This window comes from Phragmites australis, chromosome 1 (genome assembly GCF_958298935.1).
Source record: "Phragmites australis chromosome 1, lpPhrAust1.1, whole genome shotgun sequence".
Taxonomy (NCBI): domain Eukaryota; kingdom Viridiplantae; phylum Streptophyta; class Magnoliopsida; order Poales; family Poaceae; genus Phragmites; species Phragmites australis.
In genome coordinates, this window is record NC_084921.1 from 55,390,279 (window position 1) to 55,412,833 (window position 22,555).

At 46.7% G+C, this 22,555-nt stretch overlaps 2 protein-coding genes across 2 annotated transcripts; both read right to left on the minus strand.

Annotated features, from left to right (window-relative positions):
• Positions 1–15,254: 15,254 nt before the first annotated feature.
• On the minus strand, positions 15,255–16,778 carry LOC133891108 (U-box domain-containing protein 4-like). Its single transcript, XM_062331826.1, has one exon. It carries the CDS (start codon positions 16,752–16,754, stop codon positions 15,540–15,542), a length of 1,215 nt encoding a protein of 404 aa, XP_062187810.1. The 5' UTR covers positions 16,755–16,778; the 3' UTR covers positions 15,255–15,539.
• A 1,494-nt stretch (positions 16,779–18,272) lies between these two features.
• LOC133928964 (xylan glycosyltransferase MUCI21-like) lies at positions 18,273–20,351 on the minus strand. Its single transcript, XM_062375512.1, has one exon. It carries the CDS (start codon positions 20,151–20,153, stop codon positions 18,654–18,656), a length of 1,500 nt encoding a protein of 499 aa, XP_062231496.1. The 5' UTR covers positions 20,154–20,351; the 3' UTR covers positions 18,273–18,653.
• Positions 20,352–22,555: the final 2,204 nt, after the last annotated feature.

The following is a 22,555-nucleotide window of genomic DNA, read 5'->3' on the forward strand; positions in this document are numbered from 1 at the left end:
CCTTCCTACATTCATTCAAATATTGATCACCGAGAATGAGGCGATAGACAGCAGGTGCATCGAGCTGTAGCGGCTGGTGGCCAAAGAAAAGGAGGCGAGTCGCTTACTTTAGCGGGAAAATGCCAAGCTTTAACAGGAAAATGTCGCACTCACTACTAAACATTTTCATCTCAAGAAGGGTGAGCGAAAGACCCACGGTATTTTTGAGGAAGCCTTTAAGGAAATCCGGCGACCCCTGAGGAGCGTCGGACTGGACGCCACTGACCCGAAGGACAAAAGAGCCGCTCAGGGCTGGGCCTATACCATCCACATCCTAATGTAGAAGTTTTCCACCTCCTAGGCATCTTGGTGGCCACGACGACGTACGTTCTCAAGTGCTACCCCTGCCACGATCCCAACTTCAACCTCAAGACCATCCTAGAAGGGATCTTGACCGCCGATCCTGTAGCCATAGAGAGGCTAGAGGCAGAGTGTCAAGGGTTAGCGGATTTCATAGGGTCTATCTTCCAGGTGGAGACCATCGAGGAGGCCGTACAAGAAGAGTAAACATCAAATTGTAATATAGGCTTGTATTATGCATGAGTGAAGCCTTCAATTTCTCTGATAAGCTTGTGTCGCTGCTATGGTTGTAGACTCCTAGAACTGACTGTTCCTCCTGCTCACTCTGAGCTCCCAACCATGGTTGTTGACAACGCCGATGACTAGTGCAGTCTGGAAGCAGTGGCCGAGTGCGGGATTAGGTTTGCAGTCGAGCGAGAGATTTCACAAAGAGATCTTCAAGGTGAATTGTCCCTATCACCATTAAGCCATGTTTAGTCCTAGGCTAGCCAAGTGAGACTCGACCAGCTAAGTCCTGCGTGGTTTGCGTCTTGTTTCCGTGACCAGCTTGTCAGGAGGAGCTGTTGGCAATGAAGAGAGACTTGGAGTGAGTGATAAGGGAGGACGACCATAGGATGGCGTGTTTCTACAACTGCCTCAGTCAGGTGTTCACTCCCTTCAACTAACTACTCCGGGCTGGCAACATTCAGATGCGCCACACTCCTGGAGAACCGTAACTAGTTATGTCGACTTGTTCTTGTCAGCCTCCGAGGAGGCGGGTAAGCTCGAGCAGAGGCTGCATGAGAATACCAGCGACCACTTTTTTGCAACCGCAATCCACGGTGTCTGCCTTGCCTTTTTTTGTGTCAGCGAGCAATTCCCCGATCTGGACCTTGTTTCGATAATCTCTGAATGTTTCATCAGCGTTCGGAAGACCACAGAGGAGCTTCACGACCTTACGGGGTCATTTCTTTCTACGGCTCAATCTCTATTTTGGTCCGTCCGGTTTGACCCGCAAATAGGTATCTTCAGATTCTAGGGATATTGAATAAAGCCGTTAGAAACAGGCCCTGGACATTTCCAGAATGGTTATTTTGTAACGCAAGGACATCCTTTTATGTAAACTTTCCATGTGTTCATGTGGTAAGTAGGTTCTGAGTGCATGTTACATTTAGGGGGGGGGGGGCAGGCTTTCCGTACTGCTCGCTAGTTAGGTCTATGGTGCCTAGGACAACCTTGGCATGACACGCCCTTCGGTTGCAACCAATGTCGACCCGAGTTAGGGATTATGCCTTTGTGGTCGTTACTCCCTAGCCGCCCATATCCTTGAAACTGCACGAGTGGCAATTTGAATCTCCACTCAAACAATTTGGTAATCACCATATGAGTGAACAAGCAAAATAACTAGTAGCATGGAAAAACAAGAAAAAGGACTACTAATCTAAACTTCTCTAGCCTCCGATCACCTGGTTGGCAAAAAAGCTACCGACCAGGTGGTCAAGCCTTAAAACTGAAAAGCTTACAAGTTGGTGGGAGACTATTCCTTTCTAGGAAATCCTGCAGAACAGAGAGTCTGGTTTTTTAATTGAAAAAACTTAATAGTCATGTTCCACGCTCGTCCATAAGATCCTGCAAAATAAAGAAATAGGCTCATCTTCAAGTAACCCTACACATAGAACTTGTGCAACTTGTGTATGTTCCAGGAGTTGTGCAATTCACGGCTATCCTCCATGGCTAACTTGACCGCACCAGGTCGGATAACATCAACCACCTTGTAGGACCCCTCCCACTTGGGGGGAGAACTTATTTCGATCTGCCTTATTTTGGATTTGCCTTAGGACGAGGTTGCATACGACTAGTGTCTGCTCCCGCACCTTGCGATCGTGATAGCATCTGAGGCTTTGCTAATATCAGGCTACTCGAATTAGAGCACGATCACAGAACTCTTCGATCAAGTTTATATCATCCACTTGTCGTGCCACCTGGTTGTCGTCCGAGTAGCTGGTCACTCGGGGAGACTAAAGTGCGATTTCGGAGGGGAGAACTGCTCTTGCACCAAAGACCAAGAAAAAGGAGTTCTAGTCTTAGCCCTGCTAGGGGCCATTCGCAGCGACTAGAGTACTATAGAGAGCTCCTCCACCCAGTGTCTTGAATAGCTCTTAAGCCGATCAAAGATTCGGATTTTGATCCATTGCGGTATCATCTCATTTGCCCTTTTGACATGTCTGTTGCCTACTCATACTCGCCACCAGCCTCGGCGGGCGTGAAGTAGCCAAAGACCGGCTCTTCCTCGCCAGTAGCACCTAAAAGAGCAGCGTGAGTACGAAGGTACTCACAAGACTTAATACGTATTGGGTACTTATAGATAACCCAACTCTAAGGATTATGAATTGGGATGTTAGCAAGAATAAGACCACATGGTTAAGTAAATTTATATGCGAAAGCAAAATTTGATAAAAACATGTGTGAGCATCTAGAATTAACCAACACAAATATCTAACATATAACTATCAACTGAACATATATGTAAAAGGAACCATAGTAATAACATCTATAAAGAACTACCTCAACCCAACAACCACCTCAAACCAAACTCGTAATTCTACGACTGCTGCAAATGGATAAAAGCATGCTCATGACCGAGAGCACGGCATTTCAAAATGTTTTTACACCTTGCAGGAGAGTGTAACTTTACCCACAAGACTCAAGGACCATACAGCTCGAGTGACCACACAGGTCCACCCAAGAGGGTACTTGTGCTAACTTTTCTCAATAAAACCCAACCATTTGAATTAGACATCGCTCAAGTACATGAAGCATGCCGGTGCATTTGTCAAACCGAAAGACATGATGGTAAACTCATAAAACCCGTAACGGGTGGAGAATGTCGTCTTTAGAATATTTTCTGGTCGGATTTTTATTTGGTGATAGCCCAGCCTCAAGTCAATCTTAGAGAAAACCTAGGCACCGGTTAGTTGATTGTGATAGTATTGAGCGAACAATAATCCACACACATCCGTAAAGTGTCGTCCTTCTTCTTCACAAAGAGTGTTGGGCATCCCCAATGGGAAGCTCGGACGAATGAAACCCATTGCAAGTAGCTTCTGAATTTACTTCTTCAACTCTACCAATTCATTTGACGACATCTGATAAGACCCTTTTGATATCGGAGCCATACCGGGCAAAAGATCAATAGAGAATTCCATCGCTCGGTCAGGCGGGATGTCTGGCAGCTCTTCCGTGAAGACATCAGGAAACTCGCATACCACAGGAATATCCAGAAGATCCGTGGTGGCCACAACCTTCAGGGCATAAAGATAAGGATCAACGTCCTTAAGCTTAAGATGGACTTGAGTGCCAGATAGATCATTAAGAGTGATAGTCATGTGAGCACAATCAATAACAGCCTTATTCTTGGTGAACCAATTCATTCCTAGAATGATATATATTCCTTTGGAGTCAATCACTAGCAGATTTAAAAAAAGGCCATCTCATTGATGATGATTGATGCGTTGGACACATATTTATCGGTAAGGATATTGGCTCTGGGTGCTTCTATAACATAAGGTGCACGAGCAGTGCTAATCTTTAGTTCAAGACGTCGAGTGTAACTACTCGTTATAAAAGAATGAGAAGCTCCCAAATCAAAAAGAATGACTGCAAGAATAACGATACAATTAGAATTCATAAACAACATACCCATCAACATATTGGCACCCTCGTGAGCTTCTTCGGCAGTGGTGTAGTTGACACGACCGCGCTTAGGGAGTTACATAGTCTTCGAGGTTTGATGAGAGGATTGCGTGCGTGGTGGTGGCCATAGAGGATTCACCGTGGCTCCTGGATTCAAGAAAGGGCATTCCCGCGGAAAGTGTTCGACGTGCCTGTAGTTATAACATGAGCCGTCAGGGCCACCTGTCACACTCTCTTGAGATCCCATAGGTCATGGAGGTTATCCTTGCGGAGCGAAGGAAGTTGAACGCCGCACTATCCACATTGGCTATGGAGCAGCTGAAGCCATCAAGTGGGATTGAGGAGGTTGACTCTCCGCATGTAGGCGCTGAGAGCTCCTGCCCATAGAAGGTGACTGAGTCCTCTTGTGCTTATTCTCTTCTTTGTGGTTCTACATCTTTTACTCCACCATGAGGGAGGTGCTCACCAACTTGTTAAAGTCAGTGAACTCATGCATCGAAAGGCGGTCTTGCATCTTAGAAGTGAGGCCGTTCACGAAGCGATATTGTTTCTTCTCATCTGTGCTAACCTCTTCCGGAGCATACTGTGCCAAGTGATTGAACACTTGCACGCACTCCATTACCAACTTGCCCCTCTCCTAGAGGTCCAAGAACTCACACCTCTTGATCTCCATTAGCCCCTTGGGAATATGGAAGTCACGGAAGACTTGGCGGAATTCCGCCCAAGAGATGCGATGACCGGTGGCGTGCATGGCCAAGTAGTTGGTCCACCATGCACCGGTCGTGTTTTAGAGTTAATGGACAATGAAGAGAGCATTCTCATCGTCCTCGCTCCGAAGAAGAGCGAACTTCTGCTCGATGGTACAAAGCAAATGGTCGGCGTCAAGAGGATCCTCAGCTCACATGAAGGTGGGCAGCTGAGTTCGAAGAAAATCCAAGAAATCGTCTCGATGTCTGGCCCCACCTCTTCCAGAGGGGCCATGTTACACACGAGGGCCTCAAGGAGAGTAGTCTAAGTTTGGCAGTTTTGCTCTATCTGCATTAGGACACCCGTCATACTCAGGGGAGGAGGCGGCACTGGGTTGTTCTCATTAGAACCCTCAGGAAGATCACTATCGCGAGTCCTTGTCCTATTGTGATGATAAGATAAAAAGAAGCAAAAGTCAAACTCTGACATATATCAAGCAAGTGCTATTTTCGCTATGTCAGAAATTGTTTGCTTGGACCCATATACAATTTGTTGATGACATTGCATGCTCAAATGTATGGTACGAAATAAACAATGCAGTATGAAAATTTGCTCGATCCTTATCTACACGTTTCTTTAACAAGTACAACTCTCTCAAACAATCATCACAATGACATTCATCACCCTTTGCACAACAAGAATAAGTATTTGTGTGAACGGTGCTTGTGCAACTCGCTGCACAAATGACGTCTCATACGTTGTTGCCAACGTATTCACGTCTTATACCATCGTCTTACGGGACACCTCATGTAATCGTCACATGATTAATGAATGCACCATAATAGGAAACTACACAATTCATAAAGAAACACTCTAAATGCAACAACCAAGCATATGTTACCCTTAGTGGCATAGTATAAAAGTTTGTACATATTAGCATGAAGAGGTAAAAAAGAAATTTTAGTGGGTTGCTTAGTAGGTTTGACACACTTGCTAACCTATTTTTAGGCTACTTCATTAAACCAAGCTCTGATGCCACACTGTAAGGAACTGTCCAAACAATATTCTAATTAATCATTAAATCGCTTATTTAATAAATCATGATCATAGCTACAGAGATATTTGGCTTATCTTATCATTAGATCAACATGTAGTAACTACGGTAAGTGTTAGAGCCAACTGCAACAACGATATGTGCTTAAGCAACGCAAGCGATCTACGATGATCGGATTCCTCTCCTAGCCTACCCCGGTGAACTCCACATCGAGGCAGGAGAAATACCCCTAACACCGTCCATATCTCGTCTCACCCTCACTACTCAACCGACCAACACCATCAACCCAATATTGTCATCAAAGTGACAGTAATTAAAGCCTATAGCTCGTGAACGGGGGTTGAACCACCTCTCAACTTCTACCGAAGAATCTATGTATGGCTAAGCATTTCGATTAACTTTTAAACTAGAACATCATCAAGTTAAACCCCGATTACAAGGATATAGATCACCAATAACTAAAGACGAAGTGTAATGCATCGATATAGGTTCTACCAATACAACACCTGACATTGACTCAACAACATGCATAACGAACATAAAGCATATTTTATCATAGACACATATGATCCAAATTAATAGGAGAAACATGCTTAGATACTTGTCTTGCTGCTCAGGTGACTGCCTGATGCTACCCACACAGAATTCACATAACCAATGTGGCTCGATGTCACCTTCAATCACATCCGTGTCATGCTCCGGATCCTCGTTCACTAAAGAAGAATGTGTGTAATGATGAGTATGAATGAAGTGAAATAATGTATGCTACAATAGCATAACAACAAGCTAAAAGTGAAAGATATGCAAAATAATAGCAAACTTTATGATCTAAACTACTTCGGAAAGCAAACAAGAGACCAGAGACTCCAAGTCGAACTCAGAACCTTCAGGTTGTACTCATGATGGGGGTTCTTGGTTAGCCATTTGAATTAACTCAGAAGGTCAGGGCTGAGTCCGGAACCTCCGGGTTAGGCCGGAATGTCTGGGTGAGGCTCCGAGCGAGGGTTCTCTGCTAAATCTAAACTGAATTAACACGGACCCTCTGGGTTTAACTCGGACTATCCGTGTTGGGCAGACTTGCACTTCTCGATGATCTTCCTCGATAGATTTGATTTGCATGTTAAATCCATTCCACCTAAACATGGATATACACTACACAAAAAGGTTATAAACTCAAATTGCACCCTAAACTCTAACGATTTTTTTAGCACAATTCATCGGAATATTCCAGTTCTACCCGGAACATCCGGGCAATACCAGACTATCCAGGTTATCCAGACAGGTTGCTTTGAGGGAGAAAACTCGTCCGATTTCATTTGCAAGCCTCTCCAAACCAAATGGAAACATGTTTGAGATAGTTCATAGAGCATAGAACTCGCTCACTAACCTAGCAACATGATTCCTAACACAAATCTCATCTAAATACTCTTTTTTTGCTTCAAAGCTCAAGAACTCAAGAACTCCGCAAACTTAGCTTCAAACTCAAAATTGGTCCACCAATTTACGTATTCTTACCGAGGGAAGCCTAAGGTACTTATCTATGGTGCTTGTGGAGGTTGGTGACCACCGGGTCGTGAAGGAAACTAATAAACTGTCTGGGAAGAGGAGTCCAACCACGGTTCCTCGCGCTTCAAGCAAGAACACCAAGAACGTCAAGAATGGCTCGAATCTTCTGGGAAAATGCAAATGAATTAGATGGATGAGAAGCTTATGAGCTAGCGATCGCATGAATACCACATGCGTACCTCAATTCCGCTTCTAGAGGGAGGAATCGGGGGAGAAAGAGAAAGAGCTTGAGAGAGGGGGGGGAGCTCAGGCTGCACGATGGGAGAAAGAGAGAACTGGGAGAGTGAGGAAGAGAGAGGGATTTGGTGGGAGCTACTGCCCGAAGAGGAGATGGAGTAGTTGGTCACCCATGTGGGCCTCACATGCTAGAGAAAGAAGTTTGTTTTGACTGTGAATTCATTCTCTCCTAAATTTCTTTCTCTCATTCAATTGACTTAAAACCAAGTGCTCTAATACTTAGAAACAAATTACACAAAATGAAACCTAATGTTTATAAAGCATGATTAGGCTTAATTACGTAATTACAGCTTCGGGATGTGACATGGCGGCCCCAAAGATATGATGGACCATGTGATCGACCTGCTAGAAACCCAGCGCTGACTGGTTGGGGTCGGCTCTATCCTCACCATTGTCATCGTGCTTGTGTTTATGTTCTCCAATCTCCTTGTCGATGATGCACCATACAACCTTGCATTCGTTTAGATCGTGGGCATTTGTCTGGTGGATCAGGCAGTAGCCCCGACCCTTCTTTCTGTCTTTTTTCTCGAAGCGCTGGCGCGGTTGGTCAGTCTGCTCGACCATCATGACGTCGAGCGGCCCTGCATTGCATTTGCTTTTTTTTCTCCTTAAGGCCAACCCCTTTGAAAGAGGCGGGTTGGTTGGAGGTCGGCTGCAGCTTTAGGCTACTCTGGCGCTATCGGGCCTTAGCGACCTGCGTGTACTTGTCCGCGAGCTCGAAGAGCTTGGCGGTACTCCAGATTTCCTTGGTGGCCAGCTTTTCAACCATTTTCTGGTCTCTGACCCCCCCCCCCCTCTGGAACGCTATGACTATGGACTCACCCGTGATCCTTGGAATGGTATTCCGACATTCGGTGAAACGCTGGATATAGTCTCACAATGACTCGCCATGTCGCTGCATGACCTGGTATAGGTCATCCTCGACCCCTGGTCGGGCGTAGGTCCCTAGAAGTTGGTGACAAACTGATCGCACAAGTCCTCTCAAGAGTGAACCAACTCGGAGGAGAGGTTCATAAGCTAGGATCATGCTGAATCGGCCAGGGTGGTTGGGAAATAGTTGGTCATGACTTTCCCTTGGCCTTTCAAAGACTGCACCATGGTAGTGTAAATCTATAGGAACTCCTCAGAGTTGGTCGAGTCATCGTATTTTTTGATAAGGACCAGCTGGAATTTGTCCAACCAATGCACCTCTCGCTATCAAACGGACAAGGTGTTGCACCCCATCCCGTAACAGGAGTCGCTCACTGATGGACGGTGGCACGTGCTCGGGGAGAGAGACAACGGTCTTGCGGCCCTAGCGATTGGTGTGGAGGAGTCCGATGCCTCCCGACGATCGGTAGGTGAGTTGTATGGCTGCTTGCCTTTTTTCTGCTCTCGCCGAGCACGATCTTCCTACTCCTAACCAGCCCTCTAGCCCTGGATCATGCCGCAGAGGTCGCTTTGGCGAAGAGAGTCACGCATGTTAGTAGGGTGTTATCCCAGCGCGGTGGGGATCTCTGAGCACTTTGTGTCACAAAGGGAGCACTAGATTTTTCTTAAAGAATGGCCTAGTGCATTTCTTAGCGACCGCGACCTTCACCAATCCTTGCGACAGACGTGGTCTCTACCAACAAGGCAAGGTCACATAGCCATGGTGCTACTACTAACCCTCCGTGTCGAGCTACTAAGCGCGGAGTGGCCACATATCACGAAGAGGAGAGCCCCTAGTGCTCGTGTCATGTGATGGCTTATATGACGATGCCATCAAGGACAATGCCCTATGCAGGGGACCTTCTGGGCGGTACTGTAGTGGAGGGGGCTATATCGGAGTACCTCCCTATTCGGTATCGAGTCGGCCTGGGGCTCACCAACGGTGTTCGGGACATGAGGGCCTCCACTGCCCCTACTGCATGGTCAACCATGCAAACTTCACGTTGAGTCTCGGAGCCCCAGACTCTGATTTAGTGTCCCAAACTTGGAGCACGCTAGGCTAATCTCGGTTGTATCCCATGGCAAACACCTCGCGACGACCAAGGTTCTCGGAACAGGACTCAGCGGTTATCATGGATCCAACCACGGGTAGCCCAATCGAGTTAATTCCTAGCAATGTATCCAGGGTATGCTGGACGATCTGTGCGTGATCAACATTTCCAGTGGTTGTTGGTGGGGGTGTGTGTCTTAAAAGAACTCAATAACACCAGGATTTATCTAGGTTCAGACCTCCTATGAGATAACAATCCTAAGTCATGTGTATTTTCTTGCAAGTTGGATGAACTTATTCAGAGTGTCCTCCTTTACAAACTCGGTCTTTCCCCCTTTATATAATAGGAGGCGAGATGTACATACAAGCAGTCCGTGCAAAATACGGTGGCTTCCCTTTACTTGACGAAAACAACTAGTCCTAGGTCTATTACAGGGAGTGGACACGTCCCGCCTACCCTAGTCGTGCTGTACGCCCTGTCCCATCCGCCAAACGCCGTCACACCTGTCTGCAAGCTCGCCATGCTCGTCTGTCATGCTGTCCCGTAAATGCTACAGGATAGGTCACTCCATCTCTACACCTGCTCACGATTTCATCCGTTGAAAAGGTGTCTGAGAAAGAAAAACACAACTAGCTATATAATTTTGATATATTAGATATTCTTATAATTTAATTAAATATATAAAATTTGATTTTTTTTAAATATGTCTAATATTTCCGTTTGGAGGGAGTATGCATTAACAATGCAATATATAAATGTGGATGCATGGAGCCCGATTCACTTCACCAGCTGCCTCGGGAGAGGGGAAAAAGAGACAGATTCACCTCTGATCAGGTGCCTGTTGGCCAACTAGCGCGCCGTGGATTGCAGCCAGCCAAACCACCAGCAAAGCTGCTAGTGTCGTCGCTTTTGAAAGGACATTCCAGAGCAAGTTACGATCTACGAAGCTGCAGTCCTGTATTATTTTAGTAAGATCTGAGAACTCTGGCTAACTCATGCATGTGTCAGGGCGCCCGTCTTTTGATCTGATGCCCTCGAAGCATTCGCCACAAAGGTGTTTTGGCTTCTGGATCTTGTCATCTCATCAGCTGGATGCAATGAACCTTGCATCGCTAAATACAAACCTTGATCAAGTGGTAGTCTTAGATTAATATCAGTATGCTGATTAGTAGTATATATCTTGAGGTGCAAGTAGGGCGATTTGTTTCTACATTTCGAGAAGGATCAGTACGGTTCAAGTAGGCGCAAAATCCAAGAGCAAGCAGCACACGCGTGAGTCGTGAGCAAACCATCGCGACGATCGGTGCAGCTGTGGATTTGCTCGAGTGAGGACGCCGGTTTTCTCAACACTTGTGTTCTGACGGTGAAACAAATTTACGTTTTTCACCGTCGTTGCGGGATGGTCCGCTGCTGCGTTGGCCCAACGAGAGCTGGGATTTTTGGGCCGGTCTAGTTCCGGACGGCCCACGGTTGTGTCTGGGGGCATGACCCATCGGAGTTTTTTATTTTTATATATTTTTATCAAATATTTAAATAAATAGACTTTTGATAGCAATATTTGTATAAATAGACATCTAATACCTTCTGAAATGGCTACAATTCTTTCAGAGGACGGTAAGGATACCGCAGTGGCACTATCAACCCTTACCGTCCTCTTAGAAGGCGGGTAGGGACCTCCCTCGCGCCTACCACCCTTACCGTCCTCTAAAATGGCGGTTAGCCTCTTTGTTGCGCTCTCAGGGTCGGTTAGTGGCCGGCCCCGTCCCGCTCTCCTCTCCACCCCTATATAAACGGTAAAATTGATGGAAAATGCTCATTTTAATCTGAAAAAAGGAAGAGGAGAGGGGAGGAGGAAGAGAAGAGGAGAGAAGAGGAAAGGGAGACAGCGCGGTGAAGTCTTACTATTTTCGATCTGCGGATTTTGGATCTCGCTTTCCGGTAATTATTTTATACTTATGTTTTTATTAGTAATTAAAGTACCACTAGATCTAGGGTTTAGCGGTATAACAATAGCTATATTAGTTACGACATAGGGTTTAGAAATGTAGAATATGCTGTATTTTGTAGTATATTGTAAATATTAATTACGACATGGTATGATAACTATCAGATATATAGTAGTATTTAGAGTATGGTAGTTTCGAATATCTAGATTTTACAGAATAATGATGTAAGTAATAATTATAGCTAATTAGGAACTTTATTAAATAGACGGAGGGTTCATTAGTTTAATTTGGTTAGTTTGCTTACGGATAATATTAAATAAACTTATTGTTAGGCGATCATCGGTGTCGGTTATTTTGTTAGAGTTTCGATAATCAGAAAGAGGAGCGACAGGAACAGGAGTGCATGAAGAAGGCAGCGCAAGACCATACTGCGGCTCAAGCCCGCGAAGCTGAGAGGGCAAAGAAGCGGGAGAGGACCCGTCACGCTAATGTGGCTGGCCCCGATACCCTGAGAAAGGGCAAATATCCTAGGTATACTCAACAGAGAGCATCTAATGTAACTTTTCACTCACTAAGGCATGTTAGGATTAGCAGCGGCACGCTATTAGGTACGTCTTTAGATGTACCGTACATGCCACCATTTTTTGTCGTTGTTTCTTCATGGTTAGAGTCCTATTTAATGTTTGCCACCGTATGTCCCATGTAATATTTGTTTCCGTTTGTAACCTCCGTGTCGGGTAATATGCTAAGAGTGTTTTATATCTATTATTGTTCACAAAATTAGATTTTATATCCTTCCAACAATACGTCACTAAAAAATTATTGATACAATTTTACATCAAATACATAAATAAATATCAACAAATTTACAACGATCCATAATTTCCAAAATATCACTACTCCGTGATGCCGTATTGGCCACTTTTGACCGTTTCAATCCAAAATTTCCAGCATATCAATTTCAAATATTTTTCACCAAATGAATATACATTATTTTTCAGATTTAGCTATATAAATGTTAAATTAAAAAAATAAATTTCACTAAAGCTGGGCAGGGGCTACCCGCCCTGTCATAGGGCGGTAAGCCTACCTGCCATCTGAAAGGGCGGTTAGTCCCTAATCGCCATCTGAGAGGGCCGTTAGGACGGCGGGGGCCTTACCCGCCCTTTGAGAGGACGGTAAAGAGTGGCAGTGCCACTATGGCATCCTTACCGTCCTCTGAAAGGGTTGCAGCCCTTTCAAAGGACGGTAGTCGCATATTTCTATTTATTTAAATATTTAATAGAAAAAATATTAAAAAAAACTCCGACCCATTGCACGGCATGACACACATCGAAAGTGTCGGGCCGGCACAGCACGGGAACGGCACGACTAGCATATTGCTGTTGTCTGCCGCTATTTACTAGCGTTCCCTCCCTTTTTTGGAAAATACACGATACAAATAAACAAATGGGTGCAAACAACAAATAATATCCATTTTATCCCTATCCAAAAGCTGTATTTGATCATAACATTTTACCAGTGGAGAGGTTAATGTGTATAAAAACTTTTGTGCGGTCACAAAACATCGCGAAATAATTTCTTTACTAGTGGGATAGTAGAATCAAACGTACTCTTCAGATAAGATCATATGGATAGTATTTATTTTTTGCACATTTACACCCGATTACTAGTTTGCATTAAATATTTTTTTTCCGTTCTCCCAAGCTTTTCCCCCTAATGAGGCCTTCGTGCTTTGTCCCTCTCCGTGTAAAGGATTGTATGGCAAGTCGACTTGAACAATGTAGGCGTCTGATGTGAAAGTTGCCCAAAAATGGCGGAATGCTCTTGAAACCAATTCACTTGAGTGAGACAGAGGAGAGTGGAATTTCGTGTGTACCGACGTGGATAAAGAACAATGTGGAATAGTATGTTCGGTTGTCTCTTTCAATTTCTAGCCCAGGCAGTGCCACAAAACTACCTAGACCGGATGTTGATTCGCCCGTTTGCCTGAAAGCCTGTCAAAGGAAGGGGAAAGATCAGATCCACGCCGGAAACACGTGATCTAGCTTTGAGTTACCACATTGTTCTTTATCCTACTGAAGACCGGACACCTTTCAATATTGACGCAAAATCGCTTTGAGTTCGTCTCGGACTACTGTAGCTAATGAATGACTCCTCTAACTGGAGAAGACTTCTCGCAATATTGACATGTTGTTGGTACTCGTCGGGCCATCTCAAAGATTTGTTTCAACAACAGCGATTCCGACATAATTGTAGTTTGATAAGGTAGTGTTATGTCTTCTGGATGGTGCTTTTCGTTACGATTGCACTGATCTAGCTTTTGGTCATCAAGGTTGTTCATGGTGGGTTCGTCGTTGTTGACGTGCATTCTGGCGACAACTTATATGTGATAGTTGTTGTTTTGGTGTAAATGTGTTTGGAGGGGTTTCCTCGGGTCCCCTTGCTCCTTTTGTATTTTCGGGTCATCAACTCTTTGGTTGACAAAGCCGATCTAGTCTGTTGGGCCTCCAACCCTGTGATCATGTGATTGATGGCACTGGTAACTCATATCAAAGCCTTTGTGGGATTGTGTTCTTCCAGGTCCATTTGGTGTGTTGGACTCTGATGGAGCTCGGTGTTTTCAAGATGCACAGTGGTATCAAGGGGTCTTCTGTAATTTGTTTCTTTCTTGGCACCTCTTTTGCGATTTGGCTGGGACAGCTGGTACTTCTGTACCTTTTTAGGAGGTGCTACTCTTGTAATTTGAAAAATGCAAAAACCACTCCAAAAGTCATTTGGATTTTGATTTTTCCCCCGAAAAATTGTTTTGTTGCAAAAACACCACAAAAATTCAAAAATTTTAAAAAAACACACAAAAAATTCTAAAACAAACTAGAGACAATTCTAAGACCTTTTGCAATTTTTTTTCAAAAATAATATCATTTACATCATACTTCACGGAGAGAAATTAAAAAAAAGAGAAAAATATGCAACTCATTTATTAATTCGAGTTAAATGCATAGTTAATTATTTACTTAAAAAATCATGAAACCAATTTTTTAGTCTTTTTACATGATCCTTTATCTTCTAAAAATACATGAAATCTTGAAATAGTTATTCTAACGTGAAGGATTGAGTAAATGTGTTATAGATAGATTAATTCATAACTAATCCATAACACCTCTAAAATTAGTGAAACTACTTTTATTAGTTTACTTAAACAGCTATTTGTGTAGGAAAAATAATGGTAGACATGACAAAGTTAAAATATCATGAGTTAATAAATGAGCTGCACATTTTTCCTTTTTTTCTAAACTTCATCTCCATGAAATATGATGCAAAGGATATTATTTTTGAAAAAAAAAATCACATAAGGTCTCAGAATTATCTCTAGTTTTTTTTAGTATATTCTTGTGATTTGTTTTTGAATTTTTGGAGGTTTTTTTTCAACAAAGTCAAATTTTGAGGTTTTTTTAATAAATTTTTTTTAAGGGAAAGTCAAAATTCAAATGACTTTTCAGGGTTTTTTACATTTTTCACTTAATACATTTACTTCTAGTTATAAAAAAACAGCATGTCAGTATCCATGGTTTAACACGATCAATCCGAGGATCCTCCTAGCTTCCTTCATCGTCATTACTAGTCAACGTATCGTAGTCGTCATTCCGAGACCGAAGGGTGCCCGTCAATCATTTTTTCAAAGATTCATCGTCTTATTCGAATGCAGCAATTCTTTTTATAATTTATTAACATTTACACATACATAAAATATAAAATCAGTGATCATATATATATATAATATAAAAAATATGGACAAATCACCTAAAAATTATATATATGTGACTAAGGAGAGCATAGTAGAGGGAATGCTCCAGCGACAATGATGAGATCCAGAATTTAGCAGAGCAGTCCTGGCAATTTGTTTCATTTGGATGCAAACTGAAGTTCGGGTGCAAAACTACACGCAGAAATCCCCTTAAAAGTCTCGATATATATTGTGCTAGAATATTCACATTAACCAACAAATGTATTTTTAGCCAATCTACATACGGTACAAGATTTGTACAGGGCACGTGGACGCAACACGTCAGCGTTTTACCCGTGGGTCGACGCCGACGCCGGCGACGAGATGTACGGATCGGATTGCACCAGCCCGTTCAAGAAATCGGCGAGCCGGTGCTCCGGCCTCCTCGCGCCGGCGCCCTCCAGCGCCCGCAGCAGCGCTTCCGCCTTCGCCTTCCCTCTCGGGCTCGCCGCGGCGTCCTCGGCCAGCTCCCGCACGGCATCCTCGGCGCCACCGACCGCGATCACCTCGGTCACCGCCGGCTCCCCGCCGGCCACGACGAGGTTAAGCAGCGCGGCCACCGCGTTCTCCCTCGCCCTCGCTGTCGCTGCGCCCCCGGGCTCGACAAGGTCGAGGAGGATCCGCACCCCGGACACCAACCTGAACGCCTCCAGGGTCTCGGCACACCCGGCCACCTGCGCGATGACGGCGGTGACGTCCTCGATGATCCCGCTACGGCCGTCCGTCATGACGAGCGCGAAGAGCTCCTGCACAGCGCCGAGCCCTACGAGCGTGGCGCGGTTGGGCGGGTAGAGCGCGACGCCGAAGAGCGCCTTGAGGGCGTCCTTGGTCGCGCGGGTGCTGGGCGCGGCGCGGAGGAGGGAGACGAGCGCCGCGAGGAGCGGCCGCTTCGCGCCTATGGTGGCCCGGTAGGCCTCTACGCAGAGGAGGCTGTGGATGGTGGCCGCGGTGTGGTGGGCGGCGTCGGTGCGGAGCGCGGCCGTGAGCGCGTCAAGTAGGCCCGGGGTGGACATGAGCTGCTCCCGCGCGGAGATGGAGATGTTGAGGAGCGCGGCCGCGGCGTCCACGGAGGCCGCGGTCGCGAGCTGCGCGACGAGGAAGGGCACGGCGCCCGCGTCCGCGAGCGGCGCGCGGATCTCCGGGTCGTCCTTAGAGACGAGGCGGAGCTCGGCCACCGCGGCGGCCGTGGCGGCCCCGTCTTGCGCGGCGGCGGCGCCGCGCAGTCGTCCGACGAGGGTCCGTACCGTGTGCAGCTTCACTTCCATCGCAGTCGCTTGGTAGGATCGGGGGTTGCGCTGCGTGTCCGCGGGAGCGGCGGATGCGATTTTGGAGAAACTTGGGTTCGTTCTGATGGTTGGTCGGTGGCGGCAGGTAGGAACGACGGGGGAAAACTGCGAGCGGGAGGAAGGCGGCGATGTCATCGAGTTGGACGTAATTTCTGCGTGCTTTTGAAGCTTCCGACAACGCTGGTGGCTTAAGGAAGGTGTTGTTGAACGCTTCTTCATCTTTCAAGCTACTTTTTACTTTCTTTTGCAAATGCTAATGGGTTGGACATTTGGTTTTCCCAACACAAAATGGGTACTATTGATTTTTATTCGGATTATGGATTGAACCTGGCCTAAAAGCAAAAGCAAACGATCACAATCTACAAATTGATTCTCACGATCTATAAATCAAATTGTATTATTAAATTTTACAATTTGTAATCCAATAAAAACATACTTCTATATAATTCATCAGATTATAACAATCCATTGCAAAAATCTTAAGCAACGTCAGTATCCATGTATCATATCCATATCGAGTGCCTGGATATCTGCGTTTGAATTTCGGTGATTTTGAGCGTGGGTAGTTTAGGTGCGGACACGAAAACGATCACATATTGCTGCAGTTCCGATCCTAACTTTCTGTGCTGAAAGAAACACAGGGTTCGTTCGATCAACTGCAAGGAGGAAAACATAGTCTTTCATTGATCCAAGTAACAAAGTTTGCTTCCACCTTATGTCCGTTCACATAGTCTTTCGTTGATCTATTTTCTTCGTGCAAAAGCCAGAAACAAAATCTTATACCATTATATCTCTTTGTTATAACAATAAAGTTAATAAAACTATTTTTATTGAAAAATAACCTTTTTGATTCGTGTGCGACCATGCCAGAGCTCATGCATATCTGTAAATTTTTCTGCGGCGTCTCTATTCGATCTTGTCGCTTTTTTTCGAAACGACTATGCGGTCTTCATAATAATCAATATTTTTGTTAGAAATTCATATAATTATTTATTATTTGAATTTGAATTCATGCACAGGGTTTCAGAATTGATATTTGAACATCGTTCTTGCATTGCAGCTTTTTCTTTTTCTTTTTTGAGGGGAGTTCTTGCATTTCATCTTGCTGTGATTGATGGGCCTTACCAGCGGTACTCTCTCGTCCGATCTGCCTCGATGGGTCACGCAACTGACACTTTCTTATCGGGCCTGTAGGCCGTGGACCAAACTCCTGCTATGCATCCGTGGTCGATCCGGCTGAATCCCAAACTCATTGCCGAGAAATAGAGGCCGTTTTTAATCTTCTGGCCTACAGGCCACACAGCCCGTAACAAGCAAATGACCATTTCCGAGCATTGGTGATTGGCATGGTTGTATATGGATGCCTGTATTTCTCGAAGTGACTACAACGATGTATATGGCTGCCTGTATTTAGCGCCGCCGGGATCGTAAGCTAGAGGGCGGCGGCCAGAACTGCAATATATCCAGGCCAGACGCTTACACATCCAATTTGTTGCACCGTCGTGATCGTGCGCACTGTTCATGCCATTCTCCCTGCAGGTGCAACTCGGCAACTGTTATCAGGCGACTCCGTTCTCGTCAGACAGAGCCCATGCCCTGGTTCATGTACTCTACGTTCACTACTAAAAACCAAGGGATTTACTCTTGTGCCATTATTTTTTAACAATAGAATAAATTCATATTCCCGAGTCTACGTCCAAGGATATATGCATCCGAATGCCCTGAAACTTCGAAATAGCAGATGAGCAAGAATTTTTTATTTATCACACTTCGCCCTTGAAAGGTCTGAACACATACATGGCATCATACTTAACTGTATAAAACTGCTCCAGGACTGTGCCGGCCACAGCTTCCGAGTGTGCTGTTGTCACATTAACCGGCTTAATTATTTCCCGACATGTACACCGCTCGGTACAACGATAGTACAAGAATATATATACGCATACGGCCATTTGTGACGAACAAGAATGCAAAAATATAATGATTGTCATCATCTAACAAAAGTTACTGATGGCTGCTGATCGCCAACCTCTGCGACCGCGGCCGGCCTCGGCGCCCTACCGAAACAGCACCCTCGACCACGGAAAACGTCAAACCGGCCGGCCGTCGACTACGCCATCAACGTCGCGGCTGCTCTTGTGGCTGCAGCAGCAGCGCCCGCGAGTGCAACCTGGCCAGCGTCTCCCCGAACCTGCCCAGGTCCAGGCTCACGTTCTGCCCGCCCAGGTACACCCGCGCCACGAAGTCCCAACCCCTGTCCCGCTTCGCCGTCTCCGGATCGGCCACGACAACGTCGTCTAGCGCGTACTTGCGGCTCAGCGAGCTCTCCTGCCCGCGCACGTCGTACTGCTCGTAGTGCAGCCCCATCCTCGCGGACGGCCCGCCGAAGCAGTCGCGCGCGATAGGGGAGACGCCGAGCGGGGCGATCTGGATGAGCGCAGCGCGGCCAGGCCGCAGGAACAGAAACTTGGTCAGGTCTGCGCCGTGCACGCCCATCAGCACATCGCATGCGCTCACCGACGCGTACACGGCCGAGAGCGGCATCCCGTTGGCCGTCTCCAGGATGTCCACGTCGAACCCTACCGATGACGCGACCTGCGCCACGGCCGCCTGGTTCTCGATCACGCGCGTCCCCTTGCGCGACACGATCCCGAGCCTTGGCCGCCGCGCCGGTTTCTGTATCTGCGACTTGCGGTCATCGGCCGCCTCGTACACATCGGCCAGAAGCTGGTGGAAGTCTACGGCGGTCTTGTTGTCCCGCAGCCTGGCGGGATCGACGTTGAGGATGCCGTGGAAGCGGGTTCCGACGATGGCACCGGGGAAGCAATGTGTTCTCTTGTCGTTGAGGAGGTCGACCACGTGGTAGTCCGAGAGGCCGGAGATGATCTCGCTGAACGTGCCGGCCCACCACGGGTTGTACGCGAGGACGGCCAGCACGACGCGGCGCCGAAGGTGCTGCACCGTCAGCCACGACGGCAAGAACCCGTCGCTGAACGCGTGGAAGAAGTTGCCGGTGTAGCCCCCCGCCGTCATGACGAGGACCGGCGCGTCGTGCCGGACGTCGCACCAGTGCTCCGCTGCCTCGTCGGGTCGGGCCACCCGGAGCCGCACCTCCTGGACCTTCTCCATGATGAAGCGCTCCCACTTGCGCGTGTAGGGACGTACCCTCTCCTCCGCTGTAACGTTTGGCGCGGGCTGGTGCGGCGGGAACAGCAGAAGCGACAGGGACGCGGCGTCCATGCGCACGTCGCCGGCCATGAAGCAGACGTCGGTATTGAAATCCGAGCGGTCGCAGCAGATGGTGTTGTTGCGCATCGTCGAGCACGGGGAGTGCACCTGGTTGTCGAGAATCAGATCGTCGGCTCCTGCATTGCCGCCAACGCGCGGTCCCAGTTCTGATCTACTCGACGTTCCTTGCGAAGAATCCGGCGCGAAGAAGTCCATGTCGACGCCGTACGGGGCGAGCACGAAGACGCGCGAGGCGTAGAGGAGCACGCAGAGGACGACGGAGAGCACGAAGAAGAACTGGACGAAGCCCCAGTTGCGCTTCTTGACGCCCGCCCCGACGTCTTCCGTGGCGCTGAGGCCCTTGAGGTCGTGGAGCTTGGAGGCCGCCATGCCGTTCGGGGCTTTGGGCAGTGTGGACGACCGAGCAGTTTGTGGCCGGCGTCTCACTCTCGCGTCGGGGTTTTATGCACTAGCGAGACGAGTCTCACCGGCCGTCGCGGCCATTGATATCGCAGAGACGCGTACGCCAATTTCCAGGACCGCTAGCGTCAGTTCCCGCTTCTGTTCGCAGACGTGCATCGTTTTGGCATCTGCAGCTGTCTACCGGGACCGAGAACTTTACACTTCCATCGTCCACAGAATTCGTATCCATAAGTCAATTAAATGTGTGAACTAATTTGGCCCATATATAATTTCTTCCTTGAACTGGTGCTTGTCCATAAGTCGCTGATTTAGCACAAGTTTATTGATCTTAGTAGTCTCCACAAGCAGGGATAAGTGTTTGCTAAACCAACGCTTCTTGAGTTCTATGGAATGACGACAAAGAAAAAAGAGGTAGCAGTTAATGAGTAGCTAGGTTTACTTCTGCATGCCGTTGCTCGAATGGCATCCATGAAATGGACGGTGAATGTATACTACACCTGCTACTATCTGAGAGTGACAGATAAGACAGGAAAGAATTAGATGATCGACTATACTATGTAGTACGAAGTAGAGCTACAAGTGCAATGGTTGGTGCATGGTCTCTGTCTGTCAAGCTCATCTCTCCATGTTACCGGCCCCTCCTTTGATTCCTTCCTCTTAAATGCATAGCCTTCACAGTACAACTGCCAGTGCCTCCTGGGTTGCCAGGATTCATGCATATACTAGTATGCTATAGAAGCATCCTTGTACAATTAATATGCAAATACAGTCATTTTCCACCATATTCATTTCCGGATAAATGGAAAAAAAGAGACCAAATATCGTTGACAGGGGTGGTAGTAGCGTAGAAGAGGAAGTGAAGCAGTACAGTTCGGTAGTATTTTGCCAAAGTGAGGGGGACTTCCTCCAATGCTAGTGCAAGCAAAATTTCCTTCGAAGTTCCAAAAAGAAAAACGTTTTGAGTTAGACGAACAGACTGGACGATTGGCAACTTATATCGCCACATTCTGCCGCCGTCCAACGCATGAAATGGAAGGATGCACCGAAAATGACGGGCGATCGATCTATCAGGTTGCCGCCGAACGCTGCCTAGCTGCTTTTACTGCCGGCTTGACAGGCAAACTGCATCGTGGTTCGGCGGATTGCCTGCCAACTCGGTAGCTCGTCGGCGGATGGACGCCATGCCGATGCACGCGGCACCGCGGTTGCGTCTGATGATTCGATTCGATCGTTTCCGGCGGCCTACATGTGGTATGCTGCATTATTACCAGATGTAATCATGATACAAATACATATAACCTCATAAAGTAAGCCTATCATTCGGGTGACGCGATGCCGTATTCAGACAAGTCCAAGCTCTCTACTGAAGACGTTGCACCAGCAAACACAAGGGCCCAGACGTTGCACTTAACATAGAAACCTCTACACGATCAGTGCACAAATCCCACGGCTCTAGCTAAAACCAGTACCCCACATCTATTTAAGTATAGCCTTCCGAATTGATCAAAGCCCTTTTAGTAGTAATATGAGCTCCATTTGAGACGGCAAACAGACCATCGATGTGCAGATCAGATCGTCTTCCGTAGTTTAGCAGAGCACTATTTCATCCCAACCACGCGATGGCCAAAACTGAGAAGCGATCAGCGCGCACAAGCGGCATGGGGCCAGCTACTTGGTCGAAGAAGACAAATGAGAAAGAAAGCAACCTGTCTGTACCAAGTGCTATGAATCACGCTCGAAATGAAAGATAAGTGTCATGTCCAAACAGTGGAAAAGTTGTTGTCGCCCGGTACTTCAGAGTCGTAGCCACACAGGCTTACTTCAATGACTCGTCTTATTCGAGCCAGCTAGTGCCAAAAATGAAGGAGGAAGTCAAGTAGCAGTGGTTAAGAGGCACTCAACCTGGAACAATCTGATGCCTGCCTAATCAAGAGCTCGAAATCTCTCAACGAGAAGAAGAAGAAGAAGAAGGAATCGACACAGTTATCATCCTAGCTAGTGGCATGGAACGCCAGGGTATTCGATTGACAATGCGCCAAGCTCAATCAGATCATTGACAAGATCCAGCAAGAAGCAATTTCTTGAATTGTTGCAGGTGTCAAGCGTCCAGGCATCTTGGCAGGCCAGTCTCTTTCTCTAGTCCCCGTTTTCTTCTCAGGTCAGGTTGTCTCTCATGCATCTGTCTGTCTGAGTCCTTTTCATACCTTTCTTTTTTTGTTTGTTTGTTTGAGGGAAAGTCCTTTTTCATACTAGGGAGGTGATTTCTTTTCCCTCAAAAAAGAAAGAAAAATAACGAGCCAGCCCAGCAATCCTACTGGCCCGTCCCAAAAAAAAAAGGGGCCCAAATACACTGGTTCGTGGTAGGCGTA

What these genes read in the sequence shown, in the direction of transcription:
- LOC133891108 (XM_062331826.1), bottom strand. Translation starts at nt 16,754, where the DNA reads ATGAAGAAGCGTTCAACAACACCTTCCTTAAGCCACCAGCGTTGTCGG.
- LOC133928964 (XM_062375512.1), bottom strand. Translation starts at nt 20,153, where the DNA reads ATGGCGGCCTCCAAGCTCCACGACCTCAAGGGCCTCAGCGCCACGGAA.